A 13882-nucleotide genomic window follows, 5' to 3' on the forward strand; every position below is an offset into this window, starting at 1 on the left:
AAAATTCAACAGGTTCACTCCTTTCCAGCTAGTTTATGGCTTAGAAGCTGTGTTACCCATTGAATGCGAAATCCCATCACTTCAAATGGCTGTTGAATTACTTCCAGCTACTTCCGAAGAGGAGAAACGTTTATTGTACTTGGCTAAATTAGATGAGACTCGACGTGACGCTACATTGGCAATCGAGACTCACGCGAAACGAATGAAAGCTCAGTATGATAGAAATGTAACCCCTCGAAGTTTTTCGGAAGGAGACCTAGTACTATTATATGATCAAGCTAACGATAAGCTAGGTGCCGGAAAATTCGTTCCCATGTGGCATGGGCCCTACATTGTAACGAAAAGCTAGCAAAAGGGGCTTATGAGCTAGTTGACTTTGATGGGGACTCTTTGGGTAAACCCAGAGAATGGACTTTACCTAAAGAGGTATTATGCTTAAATGATGGGTATGGAGAAATTTTTAGATAGGTTAGATTTTCTTTCTAGCTAGCAAGTGTGTTAGTTTAGTCAGTGTGCTTAGCTTAGAGAGTGTGGTTTTTCGTCGTTATTCTGGCTTATCTTGGTTTTACTCTTGATATTGCAGATGTCGACGCCTCTCCAAACATACATTGGATTTGCTGATGGTGCTTGTCGTAGTACACGGAACATCTCTTCCGCAGCTTGGGTTATCTATTCGCCCTCTGACGAGTTAGTTTCTATGCATGGGGTAAGCCTCGGTCAAACAACGAACAACATTGCAGAATACAGTGCAGTGATTGAATTATTATCCGAATCTATTTCATTTGGAATTCGACGTTTGACAGTGAGGTTAGATTCTGAACTTGTTGTATTACAATTAATAGAGTTTATGCCATTAGGAATCCTGTGTTATTAAGGTTGTTTTTGAGAGTGCGTCTCTTGGAACGTGAATTTGATACATTGAATATCAACATATTCCAAGTCTTTGAATACATTAGCAGATGCAATTGCTTCTCGAATGTTGGACAGACATTTACGATAATCATGCAAGTAAATTTAAAAACATTTCATCACATATGTTAAACAAGATAAGCCGGTAATAGTGATATATATAGATAGAAGTGTGTCAAAAAATATATACATCGTCTTCGATCATAGGTTGAAAACACCTTATGATCGGCAAAATGATAGTACAAAAAGTCAAAATGTCACATGTGACTACAAAGTGACTAGTCAATCACTGGTGGTGCTCTCTGTATGACACCACTGCGCGGGCTACCTTACGCAAAAATCTCCTAAACGGTCCAGGGACCGCGACTACGAAGCGCTGAAGCCGGGTAGGAATGTCATCCATAGTAGTCTCAAGTATATCTGCCGTGAGACGCTCTAGATCATGCTCCAACTCAGCTAGTACTTCTGCAGCCGCGTCCTGTGGGGGGCGGTACCGGTGCAGCTGGATGTAGTCTATCAAAAGGCCGGAGGTTGGCTGGACGCTGTGGACCAACATCTGCATTTTGAAAATTTTACTGTTAGTTTTGAGACGATATATATGAAAAATAAAAATACATAATTAGAGAACTTGTGAAAATAAAAGTACCTCTGTCATCCCATTGTTCTCCCGGTGGAAGAACCATGTCCGGATCACCTCTAAAATCCACTCCGGCATACGGAAAGTCCTGTATCGGAAAAACCTGGTCCTCTAACCAGTGAAAGTAACTATCTGAGAATCGAACCACTGTCGCACCCTCGTCAGGATGCCGGGCCATCACCGCAACCCATCGTATCAGCTTTGGCTCGAGGACCCAAGATATCAACAGTGAGTTGCTGAGGGATCAGCATTGGAACTCTCTCCAAGGCAAAACTCACGACTAGAGGCCCATATCCAAAAGTCTTTAGTCGTCCGTTCTTTGCCTTAGTCAGTTGGCTCTTCATATGAGCCGACACAGCTTCACACCAGTTGAAAATGGTGCCTTGGTAACAGTCAATTGCCATCCGCATTTGGGATCCGGAAGCAATGTGTAAAGCGGCCGCGCCGCAAATTCTGGTAACCGTGAACGCTATGACTTTGAGTTCACGCAGAGTGATGTGTTTTATCTCTATGCCTTTTGAATGGTGAGCCCCAGGTGTGCACCACTCGTCGCGGAGACTATCAAGGGATTGGCCACCTGGCCTAGTCCCCGCAAGACTAAGTTGCTCACCTCTGTTCGGCAAGCCAGTGAGAAAGTATACATCCGAGGGCTCTATCTCGAGCTGGTGCCCTCCTATGTAAAAGCATTGTTCTTGAACGTTCCATCGTTCAACCAGCCATTCCAAGAATCTTCCCTGGCCCCTCATGCCCGGTATGATCCAATATTTGTATAATCCGCATGCTCTTAGGGTTCCAGGGAAGGTTGATGATTTATTGCAACTTCATCATCCTCTACATGCTCTCTTTCTCTCCAATCTAACATGGTTAATACCCTGCACATCAAAAATAGCAATTAGAAATTGATTTGGGAATTTTTGGTAGTTTTTTGAGGGAGTTGGGGTTTTGAAATGCGCACATTCTCGGAAGACGCACCCCGGCTTTGTAGCACAGGGCGCCCGGACGCGGCTGGCCTGAAGGCGGGCCGCGTCTTCCGACCATTTTCCCGTATGAGAAAAAGTCGGGGACGCGGGTCACCCGAAGGGAACCCGCGTCCGCCGAGAGGCGCATTCCAAAACCAAAACCCCCCAAAAAATGAAACTAAGACCTAAAAATTGATTCTAAACGGATAGAAATGCAGAGTAGGATGTGTAAAATACCTGGATGAGACGGCGTTCGATTCCGACGGTCGGATTTTCCGCAGCGACCACGGGAAGTTTCTTGTCAAAAGCTCTTTTTTCAACCTCAACAGTGAAACGGTAAAAATGACATGGTAAAAGGTCTTTTTATAGGTTTTTTGGATGAATTAGTTCATTTTTTACCATGAAAAGATATTTTTCGATGTATTTTTGCCTATTTTAAACAGGTATGAGTAATGTGTTGCTTTTGTACAGGACAAAGGGATTTCGAGGGAAATTGTCATTTTTCACAAATAAAAATATCAGAGTCATCTTTTAAGCCCTTTTCTGACTCTAAAACTAAAAACATGAATCGATCCGAGCGTTTCTTTTACACTCGTTAAAACGGAATTAAAAGACGGTCCCCTTTTAGCTCTTTTCTGACCGCAAAATCAGGAAAAGATTGCCGGGTTTTTGTCGTTTCAAACTCGATAAGGAAATAAAACGACGTGTCTTTGATCGCTTTTTACTTTTCAGGTCAACGACACTATTATGAAAGTACTCCTTGGTCGCAAGATCAAGCGGTTCCCCCAGGTATTATTTTATACTTTTTCGGGCTTGAGGGACACAAATATACGAAAAAGTTCAACGTGGAGTCTCCTTTTGTTTTTTCAGACTCTCTAAAAATGAAAAACGCCGAGTTTCTCCTATACTGGACTCGTTAAACTGTTACAGTAAAGGACCTGTTCAATTACAAACAGGAACGAACCACTCCTTCCTAGGGTTCGAATTAAACTAGGTTGGACTCGTCCGAAGGATGAGCTTATAATCAAGCATATGTTATCCTCCTCAAGCTTGTTAAAAAATAAAGAGGTACTTGCCAGAAATGGTGGGGGAAAAGAGAGAAGAATGAACCTGTTTGTTACCTTTTGTCTCAAAAGAAACTTTATTACCACTCTTGAACACGACACTTTTCATTCACCTGGGTTGGGAAATCTTTTACCTCACAGTTGACCAAACCACTTTGAAAGTCTTTAACCGGGTTCCGGGGATTAACTTTGAGTTATTCGTCACCAAGCCATCTGTCGTGTCGTTATGTGTTCAAGAGGTCTGCAAGCAAAACTTTCATCTGCAAAATACTTGTCATCCATTTGACCATCCCTGAGTCAGTCTTTACAGCAACATTTCTTCAACTTGAACAATGATTTCGTGTTGCGGGCTTGCCTGCAACGGGTCGCTTTCTATCGACATCGACACATTATCTAGAAAGATGACTTAGGAATCGACAGTACCTTGAAGTCTGCATGCATCAATGGCAGGTTTCTCGCCTTTGACGTCAGTTTACATCATTGACTTTCGATCAAAGGATTCCGTGAAGTGTTCGACATCAAAACATCTATTCACATTTCACGGGTTGTGCTTGGTACTTTGAGAACCATTGACATTACTGGTGGTCTCTCTCACGCTTGTTAACAGTTTACATCATCGACTGGTAATCAAGTGGTTTAAACATGTTCGACATCAAATCATTTAAATCACATGGCTAGAATCGTACAATTCGGGAAGTAGAAGTGAAGACCCTGGATCTAGTTTCTACCATCCAGGCTGCGAGGAGTTTTGTATTCATTATCTATGTAGACTAATCATAAACAGATGGCTGCGTCCATACTGTGTCTACAAAAGTCTATAAAAAATGATGTACTGCAAGATCATTCCTGTATCAGAATAGTTAGTCCATTAGTTAAAGTTTTGAATCTGAGTATGGGAATGCCTACCTCAGTGATGATATAATCTTATACATGTATTTTGTGTTGAAAATTGCAGGTTCCAACCAGGTCATCCACAAGACAATCCTTGAAATGATAAAGCGCTTCACCCTTCCTAGAATTACAAAACCCTAATCTATTCCAGGCTTCGCACTTTAGGGGGCAATCTGTTACACTAAAAAATGTCACCATGACTACTTACAGTTAGTATGGCTCAAATCAACAGTCATGCTACCCTCTTAGGCAAGTCTTATGCCTCTGCTATCCATCTCAAACTCAAAGAAGAGAGAAAGTCTTGTCAAAAATGTGTTTATCTCTGGGGTCGCAGGTTCTCTCTAGCCTTACCTGCGGGGACGCTCACAATGTTCACAAAAGTTGCGTCCTTGGACGCTCTGTATGTTAAGGGACAGGTGCGTCCTTCTATAAAAGGCAAAATGCGCGAGTTTCATCTTAAAAAAGTTACTTGTGGTTACTTCTAGAACTTTCTAGAGGTCGGTTTGATGAAATGGATGCACCTCCAGTTGGTTCATGTATCCCTATTAAGGAGGAACTTATCCCATCAATAAGGGAGCTATCCCCACAAAGAGGGGGATTATCCCATTGATGGTGGACCTGAATAACCTCTTTACAGCACTATAAATAAAGACATTGAGCCAGAGGGAGGAGAGGTTGAAGCTATACATTTTCTTTGGGTAAATGCTGCAGGAATTAGGACTCCCATTTAGAACCTTGTGAGGAGAGATTGTCTTTGCTTGATTCTACTTGGAAGTGGGTGAGCTTTGTCAAAGTAGAGGAAAACCCTTGATGGACCCTGGGAGGAACTTGCACAACACCAAGGCCAGGTTGTAAGAGTTTCTTTGTTTCGTTATTAATACAAACTGGTTTATTTTTCTCAATAGCTTGTGTTAATGAGTTATTTCATGTGTTCCTTGGTCTGCATGTTGAATGTATGTTTTATTATATGAAATGCAAGTGCTTGGTAATTGTTTGATTGTTTGTGGTTGCAGGAATTGATGTGAAGGAGGAGCTCATCCGGATCGGCAAGGATGGACTACAACAACAGCGTTTTGGAATAAGGTAAGCCTAAACACTTGTAGTTTTCATGTTTTAAAAGGTATATTTACAGAAAGATCACTCCATTTTGTCTTGTTTGTCGCTAGAGAGTTTAGACTCCTAGGGAGGTCAGTTGTGTCCGCACAAACGACTTTTTCCACCACGACAAGCTATAGTTGTTTTTTAAAAATATATTATTTTCTATACTGTATTAAATTGTTTTGCAAAAACGAAATAATTATAAGAATATTATAGTTAACTAAAACAATATTTTATTATTAAAAGAAAAGATAAAATTGTAATTTTTTAATAGTTTGGTCTCTAAAACTTGACTATGTCATTGAAATTATATTATTATTAATACTCTAATTAAATTACGTGATTTTGTACTTATTATTATATTGGAATATAATTAATTTGTATTTATTATTATCTTAGAATTTAAAAATATAATTTAATTATTATTAACTATATTAAATTTGTTTATATATTAAAAATATAATTTAATAATTAAAAAATGTATTTATTAAAACAAAAATACAAACATAAAACAACAATCAAACTACATTGAAATAATAGACAAAATTATATAAAATAAGTATACTTAGAATATTATTGAAATTTGAAAATGTCACAAAAAGATTAGACGTATTCGACATATTCATCCAAAATGAAGTAAAATACTAAAATTCTTTCACACATGATTACTTTTGGTTCCAAATACATTAAGATTACAAAATAATATCACACAGATATAGTTTGAAAGTATTAATCTAAAATGTAATGCTTGAAAACCCTCCTACGCCCAAACAAGAAATTTTCTCAGCGAAATTTGAGCTACTGCTGCTCCCTCTGCCTGCTAGAATCACTCAATTTGGCAAGCTGAATTTTTCTGCTAACCTGTATTGAAAAATCGAACTGCCCAACGATTCACACTACCTGAATAGGTACTACATAGCCCAAAAAAATGTGTCTTGCTGCTCCCTCTGAACAAAGACTTTTCTACTTCCGCTTCTAAGCTTCCCTGTTTGATCAAAATCGCTCTGATACCATGTGAAAATTTTAACTATTGCAGCAACTAAAAATTATTCTTCTAACTGTAAATTAATTATTACTTATTTTCTAACAACAAACATTACAATAATTTTCACCAAATAAAAAATATAAAAATTGCGGAAGATAACTGAAAACTGAGAGAAAATACTAGGAAACACACAAAATTATAACACTATTATTTTGGACTAAAGTCCCCAGAAAAACCCAACTTGGGAAAACTAGTGGCAGCAGCTGAGGGTTTTTATTATTAAGCGGCAGTGAGAAATTCTGAATACAATCTAAGGATGCCCAACTGGCAATCCAATCAACAAAATAATCAAGCCAAAATATCTGTGAGGCAAATACCTCAACACCATGCCTGATCCAGCGTCGACAAATGGAAAAACAAGCTAGTTGTACAGCCTCTGTGTGAGCCTCTGCTCAGTGCTTGCGTAGGCTCTAACTCGCTAAGCCCTAGAACTAATGGAAAGATGGTGTCCTAGCTAACTCTGCCTCTGGAAGGAATTCGCTTGGCCTCCTAGAGAATTCTATGACCAACTACAACTGAATCACCCATCCCTTCAGCAAAATCAATCTCCCTCTAAAGCTATCTACATAGCTTCTCTGGGAAATGCATCCCTTCTGCTATTTAACACTCCGGAACTGGAAAACTTCCTCCGGTTCTCACTATCTCTGCCCCTCTCTATCTTTGTGATGACAGCTAAGCCGCTTTTACGCAGCAAAGCTGCTTCTTTACATAAATCCGCGTGGACCTATGGGTTATGGGCCCATGTACATATATATCAGAAGCCTTCTAATTGGCGGATTTCACAATAAACCCGACCAATCACCGTCGGCCTTCTTTGAACGTTTATGGCCGGACCCCAAATAAAAGTTTAACCCTCTTTGATAACATCTCGGGTCCGCTAGAAATGTTAACCCACACACATGTTCGCGCGTGATTACCGTCCGATCAATCAACCAACGGACAGTCTTGATTGCCGGAACCCAATGAGGTTTTAATCCCGTTGTATAAACCCTCATCACGTCCGTTTTTGGAATTAACGGCTGCGCTTGTTTGCACGTGATATGCGTCTGATCGCCATTAAACGGACAGTCCGATCACCCTAAAGTTTAAACTCTTTTGGACGGATTTCTCAAGTCCACTAACCGAGATAACTTGCTCACAAGTTTTCCACGCAATCACCATGGATCTCCTCCCATTGGACGGCTATGATGTTTCCTCCGCCATTCCTCTTCCATTATTATTATCCGTCGATCTCATTGATCCGACTGTTTCGATTGAAACTGATTCCTCGTTCGCTTTTGGTGGAATTACGTTATAACACACATTTATCCTGCCATAATCTGTTTAAGGCGAAGTTCATAGGAACTTCGTCCTTTATACTCGAACATGCATATTTATTAACTGACAGAAAAGAACAATACTTAAACCATACACAGACACACAAAACTCAGATAACACACAGATGTACAACAACACGTATATTTCCATTATATACATAATTCGATTACAGACTAAGAGGGATCCATGAGTTTCTCCCACAATCGCTCAATCAAATCCCCTAAATATCTCTATTCGCATACATGGCAGATAATTACATTTAATCAAGTCTTCTAAAGACTTATCAATTCCATCAATTTAGCTCTGTTTTAAACAGAATTTGCCCCGAGTTACAATGATTGTCCACGTTTCCTCTTTCACAGCTTTGGATTCTGATTTTAATGAAGGGTGCTCAGATGCTCCTGCATCAAACTCCCAAGGTACAAAAATTTATGACCTCCTAGTCATATGCCTTCTCCATCCCTTAGCAATTCTACCCATATCCTCTGTGGAATTGCCTTTATGATCTTTTTGTGAGCTGCAACAAAACCTTTGCAGTAACAAGTCCTCCTTGCTACACGATACCTCACCAAGCTTCTCTCCTCTGAGCTTAGTCTTTCGGCATCTCTCTGGTTCTCTCTTCTTTGGAACCAATTGAGCACTTCAGGCTCTAGGTTGTTGCAATCTTCTCACCTTCCTCTGCAGCTATCTGTACGACAATATAAGACCATAAACTCACCAGTCTTCAACATAATTGTACCTCTTTCTTTTGCACTCGAACTCTTTCTCGCAGGAAACCTTTTCTCACTCTGATACCAAAAATGATGACAGCTAAGCCGCTTTTACACAACAAAGCGGCATCTTTTACATAAATCCGCGTGGACCTGTGGGTTATGGGCCCACGTAAATATATATCGAAAGCCTTCTAATTGGCGGATTTCACAATAAACGCGACCAATCACTGTCGGCCTTCTTTGAACGTTTATGGCCGGACCCCAAATAAAAGTTAACCCTCTTTGATAACATCTTAGGTTCGCCAAAAATGTTAACCCACGCACATGTTCGCGCGCGATTACCGTCTGATCAATCAACCAATGGACGGTCTTGATTGCCGAAACCCAACGAGGTTTTAATCCCATTGTATAAACCCTCATCGCGTCCGTTTTTGGAATTACTGGTCGCGCTTGTTTGCACACGATATGCGTCTGATCGCCATTAAACGAACTATTCGATCACCCTAAAGTTTAAACTCTTTTGGATGATTTTCTCAGGTCCGCAAGCCGAGATAACTTGCTCGCAAGTTTTCCGAGCGATCACCGTGGATCTCCTCCCATCGGACGGCTACAATGTTTCCTCCGCCATTCCTCTTCCATTGTTATTATCCGTCGATCTGGTTGATCTAATGGTGTCGATTGAAATGGATTCCTCATTCGCTTTTGGTGGAATTACGTTATAACACACATTTATCCTGCCATACTTTGTTTAAGGCGAAGTTCATAGGAACTTCATCCTTTATACTCGCACACGCATATTTATTAACTGACAATAAAGAACAATACTTAAACCATACACAAACACACAAAACTCAGATAACACACAGATGTACAATAACACGTATATTTCCATTATATACATAATTCGATTACAGACTAATCACACAACACAAACTCTCTTATATAGGAAATTACAAAGGGAGGCATCGTTTACGATCCATGAGTTTCTCCCACAATCGCTCAATCAAATCCCCTAAATCTCTCTATTCACATACATGACAGATAATTACATTTAATCAAGTCTTCTAAAGACTTATCAATTCCGTCAATTTAGCTCTGTTTTAATTAGAATTTGCCCCAGTTGACAATGATTGTCCACGTTTCCTCTTTCACAGCTTTGGATTCCGATTTTTGTGAAGGGTGCTCGGATGCTCCTGCATCACTTTGCCTCCCTTCTCTGGCTCGAACTCTTTTGGCAAAACGTTGCTACTCTTTGGAAAATCGAACTGCCCAAGGAAATCGATCTCAAGTATGTTCCTCCATCTACCCATCAACTTCTTCTTATAATCTCACTGTGGGACTCCAACGGCCAAGATTAAAACTTAATCAATGGATGAGATTATTTTCTAGTCGATCCGTGTGAGTTTCTAGAGAAATCTCACCTTCCTCAATTAATTCTTGTTAATTAATCATTTTTCCTAAGTTAGACTTAGGAAAAATTTAATTATTGATTAATTAACTTAATTAAGGAATTTCTAGGTGGATTTTCTTAAAATCTTTTCTGGGTTATGGAGTCCTAGTGTTTCTTAGCCTCTCTGACAATTGTCGAGACTAGAACACCATCTAATGCTACCAAAACTAACAATACAAAACATCCATATACCCCTTTTACAGGGGAACAAATTAACAACACATTGGAGCCAAACTAAAGAGGAAGGTCAAAGAAAGGTTGCTCGATTATTATGGATGATTGAACAAGTTCAATGACCAAGCTTCTAGTGGATTTTTCCTTTCCCTTCCAAGTTATATTTTTAAGGTCCATTGATTGCACAATGAATAAAAGCTAACTTCTAGTGGAGTTAGCACATTGTTCTATACACACACACGTGTGTATATAGATATATTTGTGTGTGTGTGTGTGTGTGTGTGTGTGTATATGACCGTTACTAGATCTAAGGTTATGTGTTTAAAACAAGCACATACATACTTATTGAACACTGTGTTGAATATCAAAACATAGCATGACCAATGTCTTAAGGACACGACTACATGTTGCACCCACGCTTTCCCCTAATATACAATTATCCAAATGTGTATTTGTAACCACCAAGCTAGGGTTGTGTGTCGATTGCATTCAAAAGTAGAACTACTTGTGGATGTCGTTTTCCCTCTTATTATGCTCTTCTTTGTAGATCATTATGATGTCCGTTGTTCATATCTAGGTTATATGAGATCCAAAATTTGTAGCAGCGCAATCTAAACCAACATGATTCAATGTCCCTTATATGTGGGACAATGATGTTGAACCAAAATTATCTTCACATTGAGGTTTGTCCAAACCCCTTTGGATTGAGACGTTGATGTAAACCAAAAATCTGAAGATATTTATCTAACAGCTAAAAAATAAATCCAATAGTCCTTGCAAGGTGTTATAAGGGGTGAACTTTTGTTTTGTTGTATTGGCTAAAATGTTATGCATTAAAAAGGGCTAGATTGTCCTTATGATTTATCAGTATATGGCATGGGGACACAAAACTAACCCAAAAATGGGTTCGTAGTGTGAGTTGGAGCACAACGCTCTAGCATTTTGTGTCGTTGTTGACACATATCTATTTATAAGCCCAAGGGTATCTTCTTTCTCTAGCCTAGTTGGTAAGACTAACGACTAACCATGGACAAAGGTAAAAAAAACATATGGTACAACTTCATTTTTTTAAACAACATTGAGTTGACAATGGGGCCTTGATCCACTACTGAGGTCGGCAAATTGTTAAGCCACCATCAAGGTTACATTCTCGGTGTGGTCATGTTAAATTTTAGGTATGTTCTATGCTTAGAGCAATTTAGTTCAATTTTCATAGTTAGCTCAATAACTTTTCCAGATTAGCAATCACATCAACATTAAAGTAAACTGCAGATAGAACATAAACATAAATCGCAGAAGACAAGCCAAGACAAGAGGACACGAGATGTGGCGCTAGCCAGGGACAAACCCTAATGTGGGAAAACCCTTGATCAATTCTTCCTATATGTTCTTCAATAGTTCAACAGAGAGAGAGAGATAGTACATTTACAACAAAAGTCAACACTTAGAATTTCTAGATAAGAGAATAGATCATCTCTACATGAGATTAGTTGAAGACATGTTGCTTCAACTGATTCTCCAAGGTGACTCCTTCACCTATCATTGTGCTGCATCTCGTCATAATGCTGCACCTCACCATGCTGCACCATGTTGCATCCATCATCACAATGTTGGACCTTATGACTGCTGCACCTTGTACTAGCTGTCCCATTTACTTGCTCCATCAAACTTCATTGTTGCTCCATGCATCACCATGCTTGCAGCTGTCCATGCTTTACCAAGGTGTTAATGGAATGTTAGAATATATTATAATGTTGTCTAAAAATCACATTTATTGATGCAATTTATTGTCATTATGATAATAATCTTACAGCCATCATTTGTGAAACATTTATATACATGTAATTGGGCATCATTGAATTGATTGATATCCATTAGCAGAGCATTTATTTGTCTAATAGCTACATGTTTTAATTTACATAATGCCATAATGATAAAAACTATAGCTTTTAAAACCATCATTTATGGGGCATAAAATGTATAATTGAAATCTTCTTAAATCATTATCTATCAATTAATGTGATCATTCATCAAAGTGGTTCAAATTAGAGTCTCCTTGAAGAAGTCTTAAATTAATATATATCAATTAGTGTGAATTATCCATCCAGGTGGACCTCGGAGATATTTATGTGTAAAGAGGTTTGGAGGCTTCATTGTTATGAGATTTATTGATTAATGAAGGTGTTAAATGAATGCTTCCCTAATACATTGTAGGGGTTTTACCACTAGAAAACTTGATGTTTGTCTCTTTGTTTTTTTTTTAATTTTAATTGTACATGCTCATAAGAGATTAGATGCTTAATTAACTGAACTCATTCTCTCTCATATTAAATATGCATGGACACTCTACATTTCATATAAATTGTGATCATAAAAGTATTATTTCAAAGCATTGAAAAATTTGTTATGTACACAAGGGATGCATTAACCTTCCTCGAGTATCTAAAGAAATATTGTTGTCTAGTGATCGAAGCTAGAGGTTGTTGCATTAATAACTCGAGTTCAATCCAAAAAAGCATAGAGTCTTGGATTGATAAGATACATTCATTCAAAGAACATTGATATATTGCATATAAAAAAGCAAATTTTTTTTGTATAATATAAATTTAACAATAACAACAAAAGCAAACATACAAGTAGAAAGCGAACAATTTTTCCTACAAATCATATTTCAAAGAAATCGTTGAAGTAGATATATCTTAACAATGAAAACCTTATCAATTTTTAATTTTAAGTTTGAAACCGATATTCCTTATACATTTTCAACACAAGACCTCTCATACACTAGCCATGTTAAAATATTATTCAACCTATTCTTAACCTGTGTGTAATTCAATTGGGTTTAATCCCAAGAAATGGTGAGCGTTATCCTCCCCATCTAAGTTCAATTCCCACAACTAACATGTTGAGCTCTTAGTAGGCATATTGTTGTAATAGCCTTGAACCTTATGTTGGCAAAACCTCAAAATTTTATGCATTTACCATGTGTATGTGTGTACTTACATTATAAGTTGTTCTTTATTGTTATATTTTTTTAATTAAATTTTTTTCTATTTAGAATTTTTTCTATATTTTTTCCAATTGCTACATTGTTGAAAACATGGTAGAAATTCGGAAAACTTTCCATGCATAAAAAATTATGGTTTTAATATTGTCCCATATATATATATATATATATATATATATATATTATATATATATATCAAGAAAGCACAAATATTGATTGTATTTGATGGAAAAATTGCTCATTTTCCTATCAAATCCCAAAACCAATTGAAAGTTGCATCTAACCAAATATGTAGAGTATACATGTCTATGAACAAAGGGTTTGGATCCAATGGTGGAAAGCGAGGAATTTTTTACCATTGGGAAAGGTTCAATTCTCATGGGGGATTAACTTGGAGCAATGAAATCACCTTAAGATAGTTGATCAAGCATGTGGTTGCATCCAAAGAGATTATAATAAAATGATATCACAACTTGTGCACACATAAGTGGGTCAAAGCCCATCCCCATGTCCTCTAATATTTCTAGCCTGTCATAGAAAAACCTAAGTGGTTGGGACTAATGATGTTATCTCACCTTTGTTCAAATCCCTTGATTAATCTCAATAGGTAATTTCATG

General features: G+C 38.1%; 1 protein-coding gene across 3 annotated transcripts in view; it reads right to left on the reverse strand.

The window, feature by feature from the left end:
* The window catches only part of LOC149228772 (haloacid dehalogenase-like hydrolase family protein), a 288935-nt gene that overhangs the window by 20324 nt on the left and 254729 nt on the right, over positions 1-13882 (reverse strand). Inside the window, exon 12 of one of the 3 annotated variants that reach the window (XM_089378361.1) lies at positions 11868-11969. The exons of the other annotated variants lie outside the window; for them this stretch is intronic. Within the exon in view, the coding sequence (XP_089234487.1) occupies positions 11896-11969 (74 nt within the window). The 3' untranslated portion in view covers positions 11868-11895. Of the gene's footprint in view, positions 1-11867; positions 11970-13882 lie in introns of those variants that run through there. 3 annotated transcript variants of the gene reach the window in all.

The sequence above is a fragment of the Pinus tabuliformis genome, chromosome J (genome assembly GCF_031772625.1).
Source record: "Pinus tabuliformis cultivar Carrire ecotype Pingquan chromosome J, CPIR1, whole genome shotgun sequence".
Lineage (NCBI taxonomy): Eukaryota > Viridiplantae > Streptophyta > Pinopsida > Pinales > Pinaceae > Pinus > Pinus tabuliformis.